Consider the following 24,275-nt stretch of genomic DNA (forward strand, 5'->3'; position numbering starts at 1 on the left):
ATTTTAGAGATACATTTGTAAAAAATGTTTGACAAATCAACACGTGGTTATTGAAAAAAATAGTTATTGTTTTAATAAATCGAATAATTCGTGACAATTCAGTTGATTTCGCTTGGTAAAATTGATACATGATAAACAATTTCATCCAATTATCTCATTGTAGTAATTGTTTTCCAATTTAAAAATAAATTAATACAGGACTGTTTTTTTTTCGGGGCAGAGATGAGCGGAAACTCTTTCATGAAACATGTTTCCAGGGGGGGTTGTCTGGAAAAGGGACTCGTTGCTTCCGGATCGGACACAATTGTTGGTTGCACCTGCTGTGGGATGGAGTTTTGTTGACAAACGCCGTGAAAGCGCATTCGTTTGTCAACTTGTAGCAGCGGACGACAACATTCAGTGTCCAGCGAGGGGAGCAGCATGGCCGAAACTATCGTAAGTAGAAACGAACAAAAGAGTGAGCGAGCCAAAAGTGACGTTTGTCGTCTCCTGGGCTCAGCTGAGGCGAAGCCGAGCTAGCCCGGTTAGCGTTAGCAGTTAGCAGCAACTGGTTGTTGTGATGAGGCAGCACAATTAGCTTGTTAGCCGGCTAACGTGACGGCCCGTTCAAAGTGGACCGGCCGAGCCGGCTAACCGGCTAAAGGCAACTCCATGAATGACAATGTTGATTTTGTCTCATCACCACAAACATAAATTTGGCGTTTGGAAAAAAAAAAAAAGAAAACATCTTCAACATCTGACAATTGTTTGTTGAAAGGCTGGCAATGTTCAAAAGTTGCTTTTTTGTTGGATTTGGTTGCATGAACCTCAATGAACTCCTCGTCAAAGTAGTGGCCAGATCTTTTTGTTTTGCACTGTCATCACTGCTCCACTGTAGTGTTGGGCTACTTGTTAAGATTGACTCTAGACTTGCTTTTATTGTAAATTCTGTGTATTTGTCTTCTTAATCCATTCCTTATGGTTTTAAATTGTACTATTTCGAAGCGGGGTGCAGTTTTGGCCGTGAAAAGATGTTCTAAAACAAGTTCTCATTTGTTGTTGTTGTTTTTTTTGGGGGGGGTGTGGTTGTAGATCATCCGTGTTCAATCCCCAGATGGGATGAAGAAAATTCCTTCGACGAAGCGGGAGACTGCTGCTGCCTTTTTAAAGAAGGTACCATTCATTTGTACAGTCGATTGCAATGTTTGCTTTTCAAAGGAGATCCTTTTCATCTGGACGACTCCATTCATATCCTGTATTGTGCTTATCTGCTTCAAGTCAATGCACAATGTGCTGCTGCTTCTGCTTTGCGCGCCTTCGCCACCTGGGGGGGGGCAGTATAGTACAGGCAATCAGATATGCTGCACATGAAGTAGAGAATGTCGTTCTCTGAATGCTAGAATTATTAGTCATTTTGTACTTGATGTCACAATTAAAAAAAACAAAAAACATCTTTGCCTGGCATTTTGTGCCAGCCTAAAAAAGATAGCGGCAGATAGCAAATACCACCGAGTTGACTTGTGTTTGATTCTGTTTTGGTTTGTGGCTGTGTTTGCAGGTAGCCAAAGAGTTTGGCTTCAACTCCAACCGCTTCTCCGTTTACCTGAACCGCAACAAAACCGGCGAAATCCTCTCGCAGAACAAAAGCCTCAGCCTGCTGAAGATTAAGTGAGCAACGGCGTACGTAAAAGTCGAAAGGATGTGAAGTCATGTCACTAAGTTGGCTTTTTGTGCGGTCTGGGCAGGCACGGCGACATGCTCTTCTTGTTCCCCTCGGGCTCGCCGGCCTCCTCCTCGTCATCGTCCGCCGAGGTGATGGACACGGCCGCCCCGCACTCGTCCTCATCATTGCCATCCGCTTCCTCGTCCTTCCTGATGCCCCGCCCCCAGTCGGCACCGCAGATCCAGGAGGACGACATCGACCAGTTTCTGACCAAACAGGACGGCAAGATCTACAGGAACCGAGACGCGCAGCTGTGAGGCGACGCACACGTAGAGATGCACGCAGCGTGCGCTAGCTTAATGCTACCACACAGTGTGAAAGGCCGTCGAGGAGCTAGCTGGTATTAGCATCTATGTTTCGGCAATTTTAGCAGCAACGCATACAAGCAGAGGTACGACTATGCTCACGGGCATATGTTCTCTCTCCGACAAATGATGCTAAAGACACGAAAGCCCTCGACGCAATTCAACTTAGTTGTTTTACACCAAGACGGTGCCAGAGCGTGACTTTTTGTCTGCTCAACTCACTGAAGTTGTCCTCTCTGGCCGCAGATGTCGCCACGGCGCCCTGGGCAAGTGTGTGCACTGTGTGCCGTTGGAGGTCAGAACAAGACTCTCCTCCTCCTCCTCCTCCTCCTCCTCTTTCCTCCTCCACCTTGTTCATAATCGTCTTCTGTTTTTCCTCGTTTGTCTTTTCTCCTTCCACATTTTGTCTCTCCTCTGGCAGCCTTTTGACGAAGACTACCTGAACCACCTGGACCCGCCCGTCAAGCACATGTCGTTCCACGCGTACCTGCGAAAGCTGACCGGAGGAGCCGACAAGTGAGCGTTTCTCTGCCTTTCGCTCTTTGTTATATTAAAAAAATAATAATAAATCTGATGTACTATGTAAAGGGGGAAGTTTGCCGCCCTGGAGAATATCAGCTGTAAGATCAAGTCGGGCTGCGAGGGTCACCCTCCCTGGCCGGAGGGCATCTGCACCAAGTGCCAGCCCAGCGCCATCACGCTCAACAGACAGGTGGGCACAACGACCTTTTGGGCCTTTGAACCCTTCGTCGTTCCCGTCAAAGTGGACAAAAGAAAGCCGCCGTTGCAGACTTGGGCTTTTGAGTCGACGGCGTTTCTCTTTGCTCGGCAGAAATACCGACACGTGGACAATATCATGTTTGAGAACCACACCATCGCCGACCGCTTCCTGGACTTCTGGCGCAAGACGGGCAGCCAGAGGGTGGGCTACCTGTTCGGCAGGTACACGGAGCACAAAGACATCCCGCTGGGCATCCGAGCCGAGGTGGCCGCCATCTACGAGCCTCCGCAGGTTGTCCAAAAACAAGCCCCCCAAGTGTGCTCGCTTCAAGTCATTTGTGCGCTCAAGTTGAAATTTGCCGCGAGTGTCACCGAAAGCTCACGTGCACTTGTGCTGCGGTCGCTTCAGAACGCGACTCAGAACAGTCTGGAGCTGCTGGAGGACCCCAAAGCCGCGGCCGTGGACGAGATCGCCGCCAAGCTTGGCCTTCGGAAGGTGGGTTGCCCCTTTTCGGCGCGACAAGAGAGGCCTCTTGACGCGTGCCTCACTTGCTGTAGGTTTTCGCCATTTCACACTGAAATTATTTTGGCAGGTGGGCTGGATTTTCTCCGACCTGATCTCCGAGGACACCAGGATCGGGACTGTCCGCTTCACCAGAAACCAGGTCGGGTAGATTTAGTATCATGTTTAAAAATTGAAAGTCACACTTGGAGAATCGCTTAAAAACTTTGGCGTGAGCAACCAGTAAGCCTGAAAACTTTTCTCGTCTCTTTTGGGAATCATCCACATTCTCGGGTCCTTGAATGCCCCCCGGCCCCTCCCATCTGATTTTGGTTCTTGCCAACAGGACTCGCACTTCCTGAGTGCGGAGGAGTGCATCACGGCGGGCTACTTCCAAAACCAACATTCCAACCCCTGCAAACTCTCCCGAGACGGACACTTCGGCTCCAAGTTTGTGACGGTGGTGGCCACAGGTCAGGCCGCACTTTTGCGTCGACGCGTGCACGTTTGCCAATTGTCGCCGACTGCTGAGGATGCTGCGACTGGTTCTCAGGCGGTCCGGACAACCAGGTGCACTTCGAGGGCTACCAGGTGTCCAATCAATGCATGGCCCTGGTGAGGGACGAGTGCTTGCTGCCCTGCAAGGACGCCCCCGAGCTGGGCTACGCCAAAGAGTCCAGTCCCGAGCAGTACGTCCCGGACGTCTTCTTCAAGGTAACGCTCGGCTCCTTGTCGCCTTTTTGCCCTTTTGTTTTGCTCTTGGGAAGCGGCCGTCAAGGTGGCGTTTCTGTCAACAGGACAAAGACAAATTTGGGAACGACGTCACCTTCTTGGCACACCCTCTTCCCGTGGAGTATCTTATCATTAACGTGAGTTCCTTCCCGCCTCCTTTGCGTCGTCGTCTTCCCCGCGCTCGTTTGTGGCCCGCATGTGGCGGTTCTCCGCTTTCCTTCTCAGATCACCACAACGTTCCCCAAGGACCCCCACTTCACCTTCAGCTCCACTCAGCGCTTCCCCATCGAGAACCGAGAAATCCTCGGAGAGACGCAAGTAAGGGGCGAGCCCCCCGCCTCTTGCTCGTAGGATCAACGAGAAATCGGCTCCAATTAGCTGCGCCTTTTCTTCTCAGGACTTCCACAGCCTGGCCACGTATTTGTCGCAGTGCGCCTCCGCGTCCTTCCTGGACATCGTGTCCGACTTCCATCTGCTCCTCTTCCTGGTCACTAACGAGGTCATGCCTCTGAGGGTGAGTTGGCCAACACCATCCGCCAGCGAGCGGCGTCCGTGACCGCCGCCTGATTTCGCCCGCACGGTGCGCCGTTTTGCAGGACAGCATCGGCCTGCTGCTGGATGCCGTCAAGACATCCGACGGGGACCTCGCCGAGACCTGGAAGAAGTCGGAGCAGTGGGCCACCATCGAACAGCTGTGCGGTAAGTACGTGCCGGGAGCTGCAAATGATCTCTAAATATTTGACTGGATTTGATTAGTGGACGACAGATATGACCAAATGATTGTTTATTTGTTTATTTCATTTTTTTTTTTTCAATTAATTGATGAGTCTGATTTTTTTAGTGTTTTAATTTCCCTCCCATCATTCCAAAACATAATTTGATGTTTCCGTCGCTGGTGTGGTCTGTAACATACATCCGCAAAATCAGAAAAAATGTTGATTTATTTTCCCAAGTAAACTCCTCGGTGGCATTCAACACAAAAATAACCCGTCTGCTTGCAACCACAAATCAGAGACGCTAACCAGCAACAATCGCGCTCTCTTCTTAAGACAAAAACAAACAAAAAAAAATTTTATACCCAAATGAATGCATGTGGAGAAGTGACGTTTGTCTCCTCTCCCGCCCACAGGCACGGTAGGGGGGCAGCCGTCGGCTTCGGTGGGTTTCGACAGCATGGGGGACCCGTCGGCACCTCCGTCCTCCTCTGCCATGTGGTCTTGCGCGCACTGCACGTTCATGAACCAGCCCGGGACCGAGCACTGTGAAATGTGCAGGCTGCCCCGCACTTAAAACGCCCCCCCCCCCCCTCGCAACCCCCCGCTTTTGCTTTCCAACGAAAGATCTCGGGCCCCTCTGCTGTCAGTATTGAGCGCTTCCCGCTTGGATGGTTTGGACTGAAACGGGCCAAATGCGTAGTGGCGCTCATCGGATTGGATGGCGCTCGCCTGTCAGTCTTCATCTTCGCTCAACTGGTGCTCGCCCAAGTTTTTTTTGTTTGTTTTTGGTTGGTTTTGTTTGACCCGATCACGGAATCTGACAGACCGCAAGAACCAAACGTGGTGCCTTGAGATACATTTTGAATTTGTTCTGTGATCTCTAATCATCTTTTGTCCAGAAGAATGGTTGTAAAGGCCACTCCAGCCACCCCCCCCCCCCCCCCCAAAAAAAAATCGACCAATGCGGATTTTGTTAGGCCGCTACCAATCCGGATATCTGTCACGATAAAATTCCGATGGCCACTTGATCGGCTTTGAAAAATAGGTAATGAATTAAATAACAGATGTGAATTACCGGCAGAAAAGAGCATTTGACTGATTTACAAGAACAGAACTTTGTCCTTTGTTTATCTTGACTTTTGAAAGACAACCCCCCCCCCACCCCCCCCAAAAAATCGCTCTAAAAACATGCAAGTTGAGGCACTCGTATCTCAAGGCACCGCTCCGTTTTATTGTCTTTGCCACGTGTTTTGCGAAACTTGTGCGCAGACTCACAAAGTACAACTTGGAAAGTTGCAAGGAGGCCTGACAAAAATCCCGTTCTCGCAACTTCGCAAGAAGGTCCCACAAACGCTCGCCTTTGAACATGCGACTTGGGAAGTCGCCCGTGCGCCTCACGAAGCAAGCTGAGTCTCGCTATTTCGTACGATACATGAAGTATGGACGCGAGTTACTGCGATGCACGTGGAAAAATACGTAAAGCGCACGTGCGGCGGCTTAAGTTCGAGCACTTCATTTTTCAAAATTTCCGTTGTTGATACAAAAGCACGAAGTGGGCGGCTGAGACTTAATCGGCGTGAAGCGCACCAAATTGAAAAAGAAACCAAGCCGGATGAAGAGAGAGAAACTTGCTTCTCTCGTGACTCAGATGCTTGTGAGAGCATATGCGACATTTCCAAAACCAGGAAGGGCGCATGGATACACTTGGACAGAAGGTTCCAGAGTTCCTGATGGGCACTTGCGTCCTTGCTGGCTATTTATGCCTCTTTAGGAGTTTGACTGCAATTCTGTTGATGTGAGAAAACGTTTTTTTTTTTTTAAGTCGAGACTTTTTTGTTGTTTTGGGTTGGGGTTGAGTGTGGGCGTGTGAATTCTTGAGTGGTTATTTGAAGTCCTGTTAAGCGGGCGACTTTTGTCGGCATTTGCTGAGCAAGCCTCCTCCTGATGTGACTTGCATTTGAAGGAATAAAAACCAAGAATTCAAAATTGCAAAGTTGCTTTTGGTCTTCCCGAAAAAAACGACATAGTATAGTAAGGCGTTTTTAAGCCGAAAAAAAACGACATAGTATAGTAAGGCGTTTTTAGCTAAAAAAAAACCCAACATAGTACAGTAAGGCGTTTTTAGGCCGAAAAAAACGACATAGTATATATAGTAAGGCATTTTTAGGCTGAAAAAAACGACATAGTATAGTAAGGCGTTTTTAGCCCAAAAAAAACGACCATGTATTGTAAGGTATCTTTAGCCTGAAAAAAAGGACCATGTATAGTAAGGCGTTTTTAGCTGAAAAAAAAACCCGACCATGTATAGTAAGGCGTTTTTACCCCGAAAAAAACGACCCAGTATATATAGTAAGGCGTTTTTAGCCGAAAAAAAGGACCATGTATAGTAAGGCATTTTTAGCCGAAAAGAAGGACCATGTAAAGCATAGGTGTCAAACTCAGGTCCTGGAGGGCCGCTGTCCTGCATGTTTTCCAAGTCTCCCTGTTGCAACACACCTGATTCAAATGATCAGCTCATCAGCAAGCTCTGTGGAAGCCTGACATTGAACCTGTTCATTTGAATCAAGTGTGTTGCAACAGGGAGACTTGGAAAACATGCAAGACAGTGGCCCTCCAGGACCTGAGTTTGACACCTATGATGTAAAGGAAGGCGTTTTTAGCCGAAAAAAAGGACCATGTACAGTAAGGTATTTTTAGCTGAATCCACACAATGATGCAGTGTGTGATCCCGTGTCGGTGACACCTGCTGGACTTTCAAAATCCCTGCAGGCAACCCGCTTGACAGATTGAACGGACTTATTTGATGACAAATTGTTTCCAATATCTTGGAAAACATGCAGGACAGCGACCCTCCAGGACCGGAGTTTGACACCTGGAAAAAAGTGTCGCCCGATTGCCGTATCATATTTCATCGGAACCTTGACCTTGACCTTGTCAAGAACATCCGTTTCGGCAGTTTACCCCTAAAATAGCTTTCTTCATTTTATGACTTGAAAATGATTTTACATAAAAAAAAAATCAAGAATTAATTGAGTTTATTTGTGACCTTTTTTGACCCCTTGAAGTTGGAGCGTCGTGCCAAACACTTCGGACTTTCAAGAAGAGAGCGGAATGTGTCCTCTTTGTTTATTTCACCATCCCTCTTTCATTCCTTTTCTTTCTTTTCTTTCCTCTGGCACTCCTTGCTTGCTTGCTTCTCTCGCTTGTCTCGCTCCTTCTTTTCCTTCTTGGCTCGCTTTTCCCGCTCCTTGCTTTCCTTCTTTTCTTTAGCCCGGCGCTCCTTCTCTTCTCTCCTTTCTTTCTCCCCAACTTGACCTTGTTCCGCCTGGTCCATCATCTCATTTTGGTCAGCCGTGTCGTCGGCGCTCTTCAGAGACCTCTGCCAAAACAAGACGGCGCACCTGCATTTTTCAGTTCGATGTGTTCTTCGCAGAGGATAAAGAATAAATGTGTTTTCTTATGAGGTGTTGCTCAACTGCTTGTGCCCAAATGTGTGTTGCTCCTGAAATCGTGGCTATCGATGCTAATGGTCAGCCACGTCACTGGTATTTTGCATTGTTTGTTAGCATGAAGCTAAGTAGACCTTTCGAAAGCAAAAGCTATGTTTTTGTTGCAAAAATGTGACACTTGAGTCAAGCGCAGGTGAGGACCTGACCATGAAGCGGGCGTTCTGTCCCACGAAGCCCTTGACGAGACTCTTGACATTGTCGACGCGTTGGAGGAGCCGCTGCTGCCGGCGGAGGGCCTCCATCCTGGCCTGGGCGCCGGCCTCGCGCTCGGCCTCCAGACACTGGCGCAGTTCGTCGGCGCAGGTCCTCCAGCGCGCGCTCTCCTGCCGCTCCTGCCGCAGCTGGCGGCCGACGGAGACCAGCAGCTGCTGCAGCTGCTGTTTCTGCTCCTCCTTCTCCTCCAGCCTGGACTTGAGCAGCAGCAGGACGTCTTTGACGTTGCCCATCTGCGCCTTCTTCTCCTCCAAGCTGGCCAGCACGCCGGCGTTGAGCTCCTTCTGCTGGCTCAGCTGCAGCTCCTTCTCCTGCACCTTCCCGAAGAAAAGCCGCACAGTCGGGTCAGTTCTGCTCACATGTGATCATTGTCCAACATTCACTTGGACAATGATCAGGCCTGAAACCGACTGCATGAGTTTCCACCAGGGGAAGAAAACCACCCCCATATTTTGCTATTCTAGTTTTACCAATATCCGGATTTAATGGGACAGCGAGTCAGTGTCTCGTCCACCCATTTTTAAGGAAGCTGTCAAAGTCCGTTCAGACGTAAGACTCTGGTCCGTGCGTTTCCAATTGTGCCACTGTTGTCAGATGTACAGTAGATGAGCGCAGGCTCACGTGCCTACAAGGCGGCTATGTTGGCAGGGGCGAGTTTCCCACCAAAGGTCAAGCATGGAAATATGCGGCAGCTGTGTTAGCAAGAACATTTTTGCCACCGGAAGGTAAAAAGCACGGATGTTAGCTTAGCATCGGAAAGTCGTCTCCTATTCATGTTTTTGTACTCGGGTCGCAAAAGTGGGGCCAGTCACGGGATGAACAGAAGACTAAACCGTGCCGGGTCTTTTTCCGCACCTTCTGTTCCATCACGGCCTTGACGCCGCGCAGTTCTCGGTCGCAGTCGTCCACGGTGCGGTCCAGATGCCACTCCATGTTGTCCCAGTGCTCCTCCACGTGCAGCCGTACGCTCTCCCTCATTGCCTGGAGGTCCTGAGAAATGTCGTCTTCGCGCCGCGCCCACCGCCGGCTCCAATCGTCTTCGACGGCCTTCAGCGCCGCCTTGGCGGCCGCGTCCCAAACCCACCGGAACTCGGCAAACTGCTCCATCCAGAAGGAACGCACCCGATCCAGATCGAGGCGGTGGGCCGCGAGCGTCTCCTGGAGCACCTGCCGGACTTGCCGCCCGGTCCAGCTCGTCTCGTCATCCTCAAATTCGGGCGGCTCGCAGCTGGACTCCATGCTGGGGTAGTCACGCGAGCACATCAAGAATGCGCTTGTCGTATTTACTCAGTAGTCATGCACCAAATGACTGATTGGACGTTGCCTTACGGATTCACATGCGCACTCTATGCACACAGCACACTGACATACATGTTGTATTTGTGCACTATAGATGATAAAGTACAATGAAGTTGTACTTGACTCGACATTAGGGATCCGCTCGACAACCATGTAAAGTAAGGCGTTTTTGGGCCACAAAAAAACCGACCATGTATTCGTAAGGTGTTTTTTTTGGCCCCCAAAAAACGACCATGAAACTCTAACCCTAATTTTAAACGTTACTTTCAAACCCTACTTTGCGAACCCCAAGCCTTGTTAAAACCTTAGTTTGCACGTTCTCCCCCTGCCTGCGTGGCTTTTCTCCGGGTACTCCGGTTTCCTCCCACATTCCAAACATATTCTTGGCAGGTTAACGTCACACTCGAAATTGTCCTTAGGTGTGAAATATGTTTGTTTTTTTTTGGTTTGTTTGTTTTTTCAGTGGAAACCTTTTCCCTTTCCAACAGGTTTTCATTCCAGCTCCACGATATCCATCAGTTACACCAAGTGCTCTCGATTGACCTCATAGGAAACCGCTGCACTTACTTACGTGTCGGGGGTCGGGGGGGGGGGGAACTGACGGCAGAAGGAAACGACACCAGGGAGACGGCATAGAGCGCCAAGAGTCAAGTGCGAGATTGCGGCTGCAAACTCATTTCGCCCAAAAAGAGAAAAATGTCACAAAGCATCAAAGACACAAAAGCCGATGGGGGGCGTGGCCAAAATGCTCTCCCATCTCCTGTTTGTGCGGGCACGTGAGCTATTCAAGGGTGTTCCATACCAACCTTCGGTCTTGGTCCATCCCGAGTGAACACTGAGCACTGAAAATGTGCAAAAGGGTGTTCACTTGTATTCATTGTTGCACCTCAAACATGATTAGCGTCTTAGCTAGTCTGCTAGCTTAGCTGCAGTACAACAACTGAACTGTGACTGTTTCGCTGTGTAAAAGAGACTTTAATTAGTTTGGTGAGGGGGGGGGGGGTTGATGAAAAAGGTACACAGGCAAGTGTTTGGGTGCCATTTGCGCAAGATAAACAACATAAAGGAGAGCGCGATCAGCTTCCTTTTTGGCAACGCGCCGGCTCGCAAGCATCTTGCGGGTACAGTCCGGCCCAAAAAAAAAAGTTTGGTTGACTCCCCGGGAAGACGCGCGCGCACCTCAACAATGTCGCCTTCATCTCCACGGCAACGGGACGGTCTATGGCGGCACCGTTCCGAGAATTGTGTCCTGAAAAGCAAACGACGGAGGTTTTCCCAATTCCTGTTGCCTAGGCGACGCGTGGTGAGCCAGCCGCTAACAAACGACAGAAGGGCTTGGCGACGTTTCAATCGGAAGGAAAAGTTACAACTGAACCTACAATTTTTTTTCCTTCCGATTAATTTATTTAGTATTATTTCATCAGTGATCTAATAAAATACTGCAAAATTTGTGTTTGCGAATATATTTATTTTACACTTTTTGTTGAATAATTACAATCAATTCATTAACCGATGACCGAATTAGAGTCGCGAAAAATAAATACATGTCAAATATGCAAAGGTTCATTTTAAAAATCCAACATTTCTTTTTTTTCCCCCTCCATGTTTTGATCTTAAAACAAAGGAACCACCTTACTGATCAAAAATTAAAAAAAATACGAATAATAAAGCTCACTATTTTTTGTTATTTACAACGAATCAATTGATCAACTTTGTGATCAGATGACTGAATACAAAAGAATGAACGGCGTGTTTGAAACAAAAAAAAAAGCGGTTGGGGACCGATGTCTATTTCAATCCAAGAAAGATTAACAAATCGCCGTCTGGCTATTGCTCGATATTGATTTTTTTTTTTTTTTTTTTTTGCCAAGTAGGCACTGCAAACCGCAATCTGTTCTCAGCTGCATGCCTCTCCTGCCAAAATCAAAGCGAAACCGATGCACGCGAATGCTCGGTGGGCCCAGATTACAGGAGGGAGGAGGCCCGCGGGCCACACTTTGCCCACCCTACCCCTAAATTGGACTACAGTACTCGTATTATTATTGTGATCATCATCAGTATTATCGGCGGCTCGTTTGCGTTATTGCGCAGCTGTCCAACACGGGGAGGGGGTATTCCTTGTCAGCTTCGGCGGATGTTACAAATTGATTCGTTCAGAAGAACACCGCCTCTCACGCTGGGAAAAAAAACCAAAACTTCAAGACACCCAAAAGTCAATAATCAATAAATGTCCAATTTTCAAGCCATGACCTTGAAGCCGTTTCAAACTTTTGTCGCCGTTTTCCCAACATGCACGTCTTACATTTGTCTCTGAAAGGTCACCTTGTACTTTTTAAGTTTAAAAGCTCCACCAAAGTCTCAACGCGATGCTCGGAGAGTTCCGGTCTTTCCTCGAGTTGCCTGATAAAATATTGTCCCACCGAGTGAATGTTCGGCAGTCACTCTTTGTCGCCGTCCTCGCTGCTCCCTGCCGAGCAAACACAGTCAGACATTTGTTTGTTTAGGTTAGGGGTGCCCCAAGTTCGGTACTCGAGAGCCCCCGACCCATACCCAGCCGGTTTTCGATGTCTCCCTCCTCCATCACACCTGATTCAAACCGATCAGGCCGGAGCAGGGAGACGCGAAGCTTTACAATTCCTCACCTCCCGCCGAGTCCATATCCGAGTCGGAGATGTGCGTGATGGAAAAGCGGGACACGACGGAGGGCGACACGGTGAAGCGGGAGAACCGGGTGGTCGACTTGGTCCCCTCGCCGCCGGGAACGCAGGCGGGCGGCGGGTCTGAGGCGGCCGAGGACGTCGGCAGCGGCAACAGGGGGAAGTCGTCCTCCCACTCCAAGCCTGCGCCTGAAAGAAGAAGGCTTGCTGAGGAACGTCCTCCGGGAAAACTCGCCACTTGGGAAGGGCACCGCGCTCACTCTCTTCGGAGATATTCCCGTCAGAGGCGTCGTCAGACGCGCTGACCCTCTCGGGGGATTTGCTGGCTGAGCTCTCGACGGCCAAAGGGAACCCGTGTGCAGTCAGCTCCTCGGTGGGACTCTCCTGGAACAACAAGGTTTCACGTTATGGAACGCCAGATGACAAATGCAAGTCATCATTAAGTCTCAAGGCCCTCGAATGAGCGACTTTAATCTGCTGCTAATTCCTGCTCACCTGGTCAAAGAGATAGATCGTAACATCATCAAAGAAGGACACGTTCCTCTTCCTGCGTTCCAGCTCCTCATGGAGCGACAGGACGGCGGGCGTCTTGAGGAGGCCTCGCAGCGCGTGGGCGTGGCTGTCGTCGCTCACCACGATGGGCACCGGGTGGCACTCATCCTCGCTCTCCTCCTCCTCCTCCTCCTGGACGCCGAAGGTGCGCGGCTCCTCATCCGACGCGTCGCTGTCGTCCGAGTCGCCGTCCTCCCTGTCCGCCTCGCCGCCGCTTTCTGTCGGAGCCGGCTGAGGTGGCGGCGAAGACAAAGACGACCTCCTGAAATTGGCGGCGTGCTGCAAGGCCACCTCGTCTTTGGGTAAGATGTGCAGCACCTCCGGCCCGAAAGCTTTGTCCTTAACCGGCCCCCTTTTTCCTTGCTCCTCCGCTAACATGCCGGCGGCGGACTTCTGTTCTCCATTCAGGGCATCGAGAGCCTCCTCCATGGCCCCGACCACCTCCGCCGCCCAGTCTTCGAGGGACGAGTTCTCCTCCTGGGAGGGCCACTCATCCAGGCCCCCTTCTGCCATTGAACCATCCGACGATTCATCATGGGGACAGTCTTCGGTTTGGTACGTTCCGCTTGGTTCTGGCAAACGATCCTCGCCTTGTGGCCTTCCTGGAGCCCTCACAGTGTCTGTCGGTGGTTCTTCATCATCACAACTATCTTCTGTTTGCTGCCCTTCCTCCTGCTCATTCCTCACCTGCCGCTCATTCTCGTAGTCGGAGAAGTAGGCCGAGTCCCTGTACGGCGTCTCTTGGCTCAGCGGTGAGTAGGTGTGCTCGCACGACTTCAGCGGCGGGTCTTCGCAAGACGCTTCGTCCTTCAGGGCACCGACGCCGCGGTCCTCCGTCGGGCTCGCGCGGACCGCTGGCTGAGGCACATCTTGGTCTTTGGATTCATGAGGTTCTTTTGGGACAAACTCGGGACTTTCATAATTTTCCGTGTCATAGCCGCTGTCCATGGCTTTGGGGGAGCAGGAAGGGCGTAAGGTGGTGCCGGAGCCCTCACAAGACCCGGCGACGGGTAGCAGATCCATGGACTCGATGGAATCTGGCGTTCCTACCTGCTTCTGAAGCGACTTGAAGGCGGGGGAAGCGCTCAGCTCAGCGGACTCCTCGGCAAAGATCCCCGAAGTGATATCAGTGATGTCATCCGTGAAGTCATCACCTTCGTTGTCGCTGCAGTCGAGGATGTCCGTGAGGCTGACGCTGGAACCACCTCGGTCCAAACCACTGTCTCCCGCTTGACTGGTCTCTGACTGCGGATCCGTCAGGACCGCCGTCACGTGCTCGTTATCTGCGGGCGGCGGAAGACTTTGGGTCGTCTCTTCCATGGTGGGCTTGGTCACGAGAGGATGTTCCGCGATGATGTCTCGCTTTGTCGCTTCTTCCGTTCGCAGATCCGCACGTGGCTCCTTGCCGCCATCAGGCTCGATCGGGGCGGGTTTGGACACGACCGGGCCTCCTGGTGCCGGTGAGAGGTTCATCAGCTCGTCCCTGCTCGGGATGTCCATGACTTTGTTGTGGTCGTAGCCGTAGTGGTGACTCGCCAGCGAGCCCGTGAGCGGGTCAACAAAATGCGGGTAGCAGCACTCCCTCGGCACCATGCGGGTGTCACTCTGGTGGCACAAGCAGGCCAAAGCGTCACAGCGGTCCGGCGACACGACGGGGGGTTGTCGACTCCGCCAGCTGCCGTTGTCTTTAGCCCGGCGCGGTTCCGGGTAGGCGACCGGGTAGCTCTTTGGCAGGCTGTGGTATTGCAGGCCAAGCTCCTGCGGCCAGGAGTCTTCGATGTCCGTGCTCGGCATGGTGTAGTGAACGTCCCCATACGGATCCCGTCCGCAACTCTGACTCGCTCGTCTTCGGTGGCCGACGCTTCTGTGGCGATGTTTGGAAGGCCAAGTGTTGCACGTGTGCTTCTCGATGAATATGTCCTCCTCTTCATCCTCCGCCGAATCGCTCTCGCCGCGCCCCACGAAGAGTGCCCTCTCGGTCTCCATGTTAATGCTGACCGAGCCGTGCCCGCTGTGACTCGGCATGGTTTTCCTCAGGGAGCCCATCATGTCGTAGTAGCCCCCGGTCACAGTCTTGCCGATGATGGAGGAGTGGCTTGGGTCCAAGTCCAGGTATGAGCCTCTGTAGACCTGTTCTGACTGACGATTGAGGGACTTGGGTATCCCCGCCGGGTTCTCCAGCTCGCCCAATGCCTGGCGAAGGCTCCTGGACCCCCAACTTTCTGGAAGATGCTCAGTGGCTAGCCCTCCTCCCATCAGATAGCGGTCCAAGTCCACAGGCGGGGAGTTCTCGTAATAGTAACCTCCATCTCGGTCTTTGTAGGACACATAGTGACTTGACTCCCAGGGGCGTAGGGGGCTGTTGTCACACACCTGACCTAAGAGGGGCTCCATTGTTAGGGAGATGGCGGGACTCGAGTCATTGGAGTCGTAAACATCGACGTTGTGGATATCGGCTGACCAGTAGGCGTCACGGTTCTTAGCTTGTGACGGACACACCATGCAGTCTCCCGAGTCGGCGCTCCCAGTAAGGAAGCTTCCGCTGCTCTGGTAGTCTGGGCTGTAGGAGCACATGGCGTAGTCGGGCTCGATGTTACAGTCCACCGGTTCTTCGATGCGGACGTAGAATTCGCTGTTGACCGATGGGCTGTGGGCACCGAAGACGGGAAGGACGCCTGGAGCATGCAGGTGTTTTGGCTGGTAGTAAGGTGGAGAAACGATGTGGTTCAGACTCTCCAAGGGGCAGCCTCCCACAATGCCCGCCGGAGGATAAACAGCTTCGGGACGCTTGATGTGACTGAGGGCACTTGAGGAGTCCGGGCCTCTATAGGACTCTTCCGCCCTGGCCTGCTCCCACCTGTACTCAAAGTTCAGGCCGTGGCTGGTCTCGGTGATGGTCAAAACGTCATCCCCGGACTCTGAGTGGTAGCCGTCAGCAGGTGAGAACTGCTGGAGCAGAGGGAAAGATGACAAAGTGGATGAAGGCTGCTCGTGAGTCGTCGGTGCGGGACCGCGATGGATGCCGTGTCCGGCGCCGGGGCGCATGGAGTTCCAGCGCCTCTCAAAGTCCTCCTCGGCCTCACTGGCACCCTTAGCGCACAGATAGCTCAAGAGCAAGTGAACTTCCTCTGCATTGGGCCTCTGATCGGGCGGGAGCCAGCAGAACTGCATCACCTCGTACCTGAAAGTCACCCGGCAATCGTTACCAGTCGGGAAGAGAGAGCCGCAGCATGCTTTTGAGCGTTTGTGTCGAACCAGCGTTCAGCCAGAGGAACTCGGAGTACGGGCTTGGCCAGTCGCAGCTGCTGCTCCCTCACAGCGTAGGACAAAACTTGCCGGTCAGAGTAAAGGCTGTAGGGTTGCTTTCCCAGCTCCAGCAACTCCCAGATGGTCACACCCAGAGACCTGACAGTCCAGAGGTGGGACGGCGTCACATACGCGCAACTCATCGTTAAGCCGAGTGTTTTCCGAGTTACTCACCAGATGTTACTCGGCCGCGTCTGCTTGGCCACCAGCAGGTTTCCGCGCACGTCGTCCACCAGCTCAGGAGCGATCCAGCGAAGCGGCACGTACGTCTGGTCGGCGGTGACCATGTAGTCGTCCTGACAGGAATGCAGAGTGAATTTGAAACCTCTTCCAATGACCGCTTTGGACTGTCCGATGATTCTACCTTGTACTTGGTGTGGGACAGGCCGTAGTCGCCCACTTTCACGGTGAGGTCAGCAGTCAGCAGGCAGTTCCTCAAAGCCAGGTCGCTGTAAATTCCGATGGCAGCGTACTTAAAGTCATCATACATCTCGGCAAAGGATGCATTTATGGCAGGCCAGAATTCAGGACTCACCTGATTGTCCTTTTCAAGCTCATGCTGGCATTCTATTCGATTAATATTCGCCCAAAATCTTAAATTCGATTCACTTATCAATCTCACTTCTTAAGCAAAGTTGATTTTCATTTGTTCTAACGGACCTTTCCCATCCTGGTCTTTTCAGGTCCAGAACACTACCAATAATGGCAAACAATTTTTCTCAAGGGTGTTAGTGGCTCAAAAGAGCCACCCATATTATAGAAATACAATCCATTCAGCACACTCAGAAAAACAGCGATGACCCTAAACTCCGGTGCGTCCCCAAACGAGGTCAAGCTACCGAATTACTACACAAACGAGTTTGATTCATGAATTCTGGCCCACCCTGGAGATATTGATGTGATGACATTCTTGAGTGGACCTGCAGAGAGCGCTGCTGCTGCTGGCACGAGAGTCCACCGCCTGCAACAAAATCACTGATGCTGGAGTCTTTGAGCAACACTCAGTCAGCACCAGGATGTTGTTACAGGAAGTGGCCATTGGCAAGACAAAAATAACTACATGTTGCATGGCGAGATGGCTGGATGGATGGTTGTGGTACCTGTGAGTGAAGTTATGCGCGTGGAGGTGCTTGAGTCCTGAAGCGATGTCGCAAGCCATCCTCTGGAGGATGAGCGGCTCGGGGGCGCCCACGCCGTCCGTGCACTTGCTGCTCCTCAGGTACGCTTTCACGTCGCCCTGGTAATGCAACACACCGCCATGTCGTACCACCATGGCCACTAGGGGGGGCAGTGTGGTCATCAGAAGAACAACTCTGCCACTCACCAGCGGACAAAACTCCATGACCAGCAGGAAAGGTGCGACGTCGGTGCACTGGGCCAGACACTGCAGAAGAGCCGAATGCTGCAACACCCTGCGGACCAGGAAGAGACGCGCCACGCCGCAAGTGACGTCACTCAGCGGCAAGCATCGAGTGTGTCAAAAGACGAGCGGAGGAATACCGGTAGGGTTGCACTTCCTCCAGGAAGTGCATTTGTTCCTTGATGCTGGCGCTGGCCTTCAGCTCCTTGACCACCACCTGATTGGTCCTCAGGTTTTCATTCACCTCCCCCAGAAGAACCTGCCACATGGACACATGGACACAGATGCAGCAGGAGGACACACGGACACATAGGTTGACACAAGGTAGTTTGGAATGGGTGGGAGTGCGGGGCACAGGAGGGGGGTTGGGGGGTGATGGACATACCCAGTCATGAAGATAACGCAGATGTTGATGAATGTGGAAAACGAGGATGGAGAGAAGAAGATGTTATCTGCTTGTAAACATTAGAGAGACGTCATGACTAGAATTGCAAAGAGGTTCCGTGGGGGGGTTGCAAGATTTTTATTATTTTTTACTTTCAACAAACTGGCACTTTGCAACCGTAGTCACGACGACTTGAACGTGAGCCCCTTGACGGGTGGTCTTACCTTCCCGAACCAGCCGCAGCCGATCTCTTTCAGGTAGAGCAGACTGTAGCGGCTCAGGCTGGACCATTTCAGGTGGTGCGCTGCGAGGGGAGAGAGCAGTCCAGGTGAGAGTCAATCAAATGGCACACAGACAACATCAGGTTTCAAATGTATCCACTGAAGAACATCCCAGAACTCTCAAGGTCAGCCCCCCGCCAGTGGCGCCGGTCTGTCTGACTCCGTAATGCATCGCAGTCGGCGTCCTTGACCAGAAACTTGCTCCGGCTCACCCAGTCGTTCCCGTCCATCCGTCTTTCACTGTGGGTGGTGGCGCAGACAAACGGACCTTTGTGGTCTCACCCTCGCCCCCCCCCCCCCCCCCCACAAAAAGAAGACCACACAGGCCAGCCACTGTTCATACTGGACATGGCGTCACCCTCCCCACGCTGCTCATACCTGACAGCCACCCGAATCCCTGCTTTTTGAGGGATGCCCTCTTGTTGTTGTTGTTGTTGTGTTGGCGCGCACTGCTCCGAATCAATACTGGTGTCGGTGCTCTAAGCCGCCTGCCGCCTCCAACCAGCCTGCGAGCCAGGAAGTCATAAACGGGATGCACGGATCCTCGCGTCCAAATGGATCCGCGTTGCTATTAGGACCGGCCGGCCATTATCCCGTGTGAGTGTTTTTTTTTTGTGCGTCTGCCTGAGCTGAGGTGCCTCAGAAATTCCTTCCAGCCAAGTCGGGTACTAAGTTGTCCGTGTATGGAATGACCGGGGCGTACGAAGAAAACAACTTTGACACATGAGTAGAAGGACCGGGGTGTGCTCGTAGGATTCGGGAAGAAACGCGTGCAACGACAGAGGCAAAATTGTGCTTCCCGTGGAACCGCGGCATGTGCGTTCCATTTGCTTTCCTGTGAGAACGAGGCAGCAGCTGCGCGAAAGGCGCGACCGCCAAGATCAGACCGGCTCTCACGCCCCGAGGGTCTCCCGAGGAGACGCGCCCACTTGCAACTTCAGATGAGGAAGAAAACGTGTGTGTGTGTGTGTGTGTGTGTGTGTTCATGTGAACATTTGTCCATTTGCGTGCGTGCAACATGTCACCTGCATGTGCTGTGTACTCCAGCTCAGCCGGTGGCGCCGCCCTTCTGGCGAGGGGCAGTGCCACCTCACCGAGGGGCAGGACATACACATCCGGGCTGGCCGGCGAGGCCGGCGTGAAGGCATGCGTGCGGTCCGCCTCGCCATCAGGAAGGTTGCGGAACTCCTGAAACAACAACGACAACACACATGTCAAGTTTTACTGGTTCAAGTTTTGGGGGATCTCGCCGGCCGCCGCCGCCGCCGCCGCCGCGTGAGCATCGAACGCCAAACCCGAGTTGGGAGGCCGCACAGGAAGTTGCAGGGAAAAACTCAGCCAGGTCCCGCAAGACCTCAAGAATGTGACCTGACAACACCCCAAAAACACACACACACACATTTGGATGCTTTTTTAAAAAATTCTCCTCCTCATCATAAATTTATCTCCTTTTCCTCCTCCTCCTCTTCTGCTTCTTCACTCTCTCAGCCCTTTCTCCTCCTCCTCCTCCCCTTTCTTGTTCTTCCTCTTGTGACCCTGACACGTTCACACGCTCCACTCGCCCTTCGCACATGTGCTCTTTCTCTCTCTTCGTACTATTAACACAAACGAGGGCATGCATGAGAATAGGATGTGCATGAGAGGAGGACATATATACTGCATATATATATATATATATATATATATATATATATATATACAGTATATGTGCGTGTGTGTGTGTGTGTGTGTGTGCGTGCATCCACGCCCATGTAAGATTGTGCATATGGATTTATTCCATTTGCTCAGAAACTATCACAAATGGTGTGACATACACACACACACACACACGGACGATAAACACAAGCAGACATACGTTAAGAGCATCAAAACCAAGTAAAGGTTCTCACGTGTGACGAGGTGACTTACCTTCCTCGGGTGACCACATTCACACTGTCTCTCTCTCTCACACACACACACACACACACACACACACACACGCACACACAAATGCAGAGTTGGTGGCGTCCAACGTCGGAGTCTGGAGAGGATGAAGCAGATGAAGCGGACAGCAGAGCATGTAAGGAAGGCTGCGATGGACGCAAGGGCGGAAGGAGGAGGAGCAAATAGGTCGGGGTCGCCTCGCTCCCCCGCCCCCTCCCCGGGGGAGAAGAAAAATGGGGGAGAGGCCGGGGGTTGGTGGGGGTCCACATAGTATACTGGTGACATCACCCATCAGAACACACCCGCCAATGCACATCTGGTCAGCGCGCGTGCACACACACATTTTAACAGACAGAGACACACAGCACACAAACACACACATACAGGACACAAACATACACACACAAGAACTTGCATGTACACACATGAAACAAACAGGAAATCACACGCACACAGGGCGATATACAAACGGACAGACTCACACCAGCAAAAACCGGACCTAATTAGTGCTGGTTAGTGCCAGTTAGTGTGTGCATGTGCGGGGTGGAGTTGACCTTGAATCGGGCGCTGCGGGTCTTCTTGCAGCACAGGCAGGTCAGCAGGACCAACAGTAGGCCGACCACGCCAGACACCCACGCCAATGCCGCCGAGGCCCACGACGGCTCCGCCCACTCGCCGACACCTGCGGGACGAGACAGGAATCAGGACAACGCACGCAGTCTCGACGCTCTCGTGTGTGTGTGGGGGAGGGGGGGGTCTGTGTGAGCGCTCTCGGGGTATGCAAGTGCGTTTTTGTGCACCAGTTGGATGTGCGTCGATGTGTGGACGTGTTACGTAAGAACTGCGCATGCATGTGTGATGTCACATGTGCGTCTGAAGGCACGGCACGGGCTGTGGTGCACGTTTTCCTTTTCCGCGCGCTGGCGCGCCTCGGTGTCAAAACGAGGGCACGGCATTCGCCCTCGTGAGCTTGGTTCACTTTTGTCGTCTTCCAGTCGAGGCAGAATGTTCTTGGATCATCCGTTGGAGGATGCGGTTGCCACGGAAACCTTCCTCCGGCCTTCCGCTTTGTGTTTACTCACCGAGCGTCGCAACTTTGCTTGTCTGGCACAAACTCTGCTTCACTCATGGGGGCCCGACTGCAACACGCACGAAGCTAGGCGTGGCTAAGCTACAGGATTCTATTCGAGTCATCATGTGACCAAGTGCACTCCTCCCTTTGCTGTGTTTTGCTGGGACAAGCATGCGAGCAACGTCTATTTTTAGCCCGCCGATATGAATTTCTTCATAATAATCAATCATTTATAATGTGATTTGTGCGCACAACAATACACACTTCCACATTGACAAACTTTGCCGACTTTTCTCCACCGACGTTATGGGGCCTACGTCATATTTCATCGCGAATTTTAATTTGCCGCTAACATGACATTTTAAAACCAGCAGCACATTTTTAAAGGTAAAGTCACGTATCCGTGCCAACATCCTGTCATTTCTTGACTCGCATTCTGTGAGCTTAGAAAGCTATATTCGCGCGAAATGTGGCATTAGCCCCGAAATATGACGCGACTGCTAAACGAGCATCAAAATGTGATGCACGCATTTTTTTGTGAGAGCAAATGCGAGCGATATGTTAACATTCAAGTGTGATCTTAGCGTTCCGCTGCTGCAACAACAGCCTGACAATGTGATGCTAGCATCAAAATGTTACATTCCAGGTTTGCTGAGTAAGCTAACAAATTCACTTGACCAACGCTATCAAGCTGACCATGTTCAATCGTGTGACGGGATGACGACATCACACGACGATGTCATCATCGGGCGATTGACAGGATGCTAAAATTAGAAACGTTATCGCAACGTTTTTTCTGCTCCTTCAGCAAGAATCTGGAGCCGCGGTTGCCATGGCAACGGGCCGCAACACTTTATTGCGTAAGACCGAGACAGCGGATGGACGATTGGCTCTTAATGAAGATGACAAATGATTAATTAACTTGATGCCGCTCCGCACGTGCGAGTGCGACGGCAAGGAGGCGCTCACATGAACGCGTGCGCGCACACACACACACACACACACACACACACACACACACACACACACACACACACACAATCCGAAATGGAACCCCAGTGCTGGAATGTTTTTCTCACCTGTGCCGATTGCGGCGGCACGGGGCCAAAGCGCGGCACACGTCAGCATCATCAGCATCTTCCTCATCTTCATCCTCATCTCCATCTTCACTCTTTCGTCATCCTCATCTTCATCCTTTCCGAACCCAGCCCGGCCAGCTGCGGATTTGCGCGTCCATCTCCAGGAAGGAAGAAAGCTTCAAAGGAGTCAGGAAGATTCCAGAGAGCAGGACATTCCTCGTAAAAGGGTGGGGGGGGGGGGGGGCTGCGGACGGGTGCGGGGGCGGGGGGAATCAGACGTGGGCTTCGTTGGCCCGTTGGTGTCGAGTAGGGGGAGGAGGAGGGGAGGCTGCTGGTGCTGTCCGCGGTGCTGCTTGCGAGAGCGCCATCTTGCTTGCTAATGCTGAGGGGGAGGGAGTATGCTGGGGGGGCATTAATGCGCATGCGCTGAGACACATGCATACACACACCCCCGTGCACACGCGTAGGCACACTCAAACACATCGGGACGTAGTCAGAAATTTTTAAGTGGGGAGGCCAGCGTGAGCCAACATTTCACTGAGGGGCGGCCATGTACTTCCCCTCTGTAACTGAGGCGGCTTTTTTTTTTCTTTCTTTTTAAATCATGCACTCAACCATGCCTATCTACTCTCCATTGCTTTGCTTGTGTGCGTTATCTCAAAGCCAACTTCTCTCTCATATGCGCCGACTCGCTCGCTAACCGCCAATCACAGTGATCAAATGTCACCGGCGGCCGACGCCATCTTGCATGATGCAAAATCATCCCGACTAAAGATCACAGTGAAAGAAAAATCTCTGAATATAAAAGGCATAGCATCGAGGGATCAAAGAACACTGCAGACCTGTGAAAAGAGCCGTAAAATCACAACAATCAATTTTTACCCAAGCTGTGACCCCACCCCCACCCCAACCCACCCCATACCGCCGGCCCTGCGCACACACAGATGCAGTAATGTGCATTCTTAAACACGCACAGAAGCCACAAAAACACACACGATTGCCTCTCCGCAACTAAACACATTCATAATTGATTCAACCTCTTCATTAACTCTAAACACATTTGTGCAACATTCACACACAGCTCACTCACACTTCCTCTTTGGTGTCGTCAGAGAACACGTTGTTGGTTCAGTGGCAAATGCTCATGACGGACGTGTGCTACCTCTTTTCAGTCGTCCTCGTCAAACTTTGATTTGAAGGACTCCATCCGGCTGGCAAGCGCACAGAAGCATCATGGGAAAAGTCGTCGACAGGTACTTGAAGGCTGCACTGCTTGTGGCGACCGATTGAGAGCAGCAAAGTTATAGTCCACGGTGTCAAAAATGCTATGGGCTTCCTGTCTCCGCCACACGAAACCCAAACTAGGATGAAATCATAGACACGCAAAAAAAAATCATTTTGTAAGCGTAAAAGGAGGCAAAACAGCAGCATAGGTGCACTGAGCTGCAGTCACCGCTAGATGGCGGCCTAGTAAAGCCCGCACAAACGATTCATGGCAAGTGTTTTGAATAAGACATTGTATGAAATTATTTTCTTCTCTGAGCAGAATTCTTACACTTGAGACCTGTGCCCCAATTTTGGTTTCAGCATTTTGTCACAAAGCCGCCCAATGATACAAATCATGTCGCGGTGTGTCACTCGACGTGTCAAACATATCTGTGTTAACACTGCAGCTCCACTTACCTTTTGGATTTGACATGATTGTGTTTCGCCCGAAGTACTTTCTAGAATTGTATCCACGGTTTTATTCTCAGATGCGTTTTCATAAATTTCTTTTTCAGATCACTTAGAAAAATGATGACCATGAAAAGACTCGACTAAAATCGACTTGGTGGTTTCATTTCCCACTCCCCCCCCCCCCCCCCCCCAAGAACCGGTGACGTTTATTTGCTATAAAACTGTAAGTCTCCTTTAAAAACGTGGCATGGTTTTTGAGTAAAGATTTTCCAAGCTTGCGTCTTA

The 24,275-nt window shown here is 51.5% G+C and overlaps 3 protein-coding genes across 4 annotated transcripts; 1 reads left to right on the top strand and 2 right to left on the bottom strand.

Moving 5' to 3' along the window:
* The first annotated feature begins 287 nt into the window (after positions 1-287).
* Positions 288-6,663, top strand: nploc4 (NPL4 homolog, ubiquitin recognition factor). The gene is made up of 17 exons (XM_086099361.1): positions 288-435; positions 1,072-1,152; positions 1,538-1,647; positions 1,725-1,955; positions 2,254-2,302; positions 2,429-2,523; positions 2,596-2,719; positions 2,840-3,019; positions 3,137-3,223; positions 3,321-3,392; positions 3,576-3,702; positions 3,783-3,943; positions 4,027-4,098; positions 4,187-4,279; positions 4,359-4,475; positions 4,558-4,660; positions 5,091-6,663. Exons 1-17 carry the CDS (start codon positions 421-423, stop codon positions 5,249-5,251), a joined length of 1,878 nt encoding a protein of 625 aa, XP_085955487.1. The 5' UTR covers positions 288-420; the 3' UTR covers positions 5,252-6,663.
* A 1,126-nt stretch (positions 6,664-7,789) lies between these two features.
* LOC147190041 (uncharacterized) lies at positions 7,790-10,518 on the bottom strand. 2 transcript variants are annotated; one of them, XM_086138658.1, is made up of 3 exons: positions 9,255-10,518; positions 8,333-8,710; positions 7,790-8,056 (listed from the first exon to the last, which is right to left on the bottom strand). In XM_086138658.1, the coding sequence occupies exons 1-3, from the start codon at positions 9,660-9,662 to the stop codon at positions 7,823-7,825; spliced, it is 1,020 nt and encodes a 339-aa protein (XP_085994784.1). In that variant the 5' UTR covers positions 9,663-10,518; the 3' UTR covers positions 7,790-7,822. The 2 variants fall into 2 exon arrangements, with proteins under 2 accessions (XP_085994784.1, XP_085994783.1); XM_086138657.1 differs by having other exon boundaries at positions 8,333-8,716.
* Positions 10,519-11,145: 627 nt separating this feature from the next.
* On the bottom strand, positions 11,146-23,183 carry aatkb (apoptosis-associated tyrosine kinase b). Its single transcript, XM_086138656.1, is given in 16 exon segments — positions 11,146-12,165; positions 12,341-12,544; positions 12,616-12,739; positions 12,851-16,088; positions 16,163-16,312; positions 16,388-16,509; positions 16,578-16,662; positions 17,314-17,450; positions 17,538-17,625; positions 17,714-17,832; positions 17,959-17,970; positions 17,972-18,025; positions 18,183-18,262; positions 19,265-19,427; positions 20,717-20,844; positions 22,314-23,183. Coding segments are annotated over 16 exon segments (4,818 nt in total). The 5' UTR covers positions 22,399-23,183; the 3' UTR covers positions 11,146-12,136.
* Between the last annotated feature and the right edge of the window lie 1,092 nt (positions 23,184-24,275).

Source organism: Hippocampus guttulatus, chromosome 19, assembly GCF_054856545.1.
Source record: "Hippocampus guttulatus isolate MCC_2025c chromosome 19, RoL_Hgut_1.0, whole genome shotgun sequence".
NCBI classification, from domain to species: Eukaryota; Metazoa; Chordata; class Actinopteri; order Syngnathiformes; family Syngnathidae; genus Hippocampus; species Hippocampus guttulatus.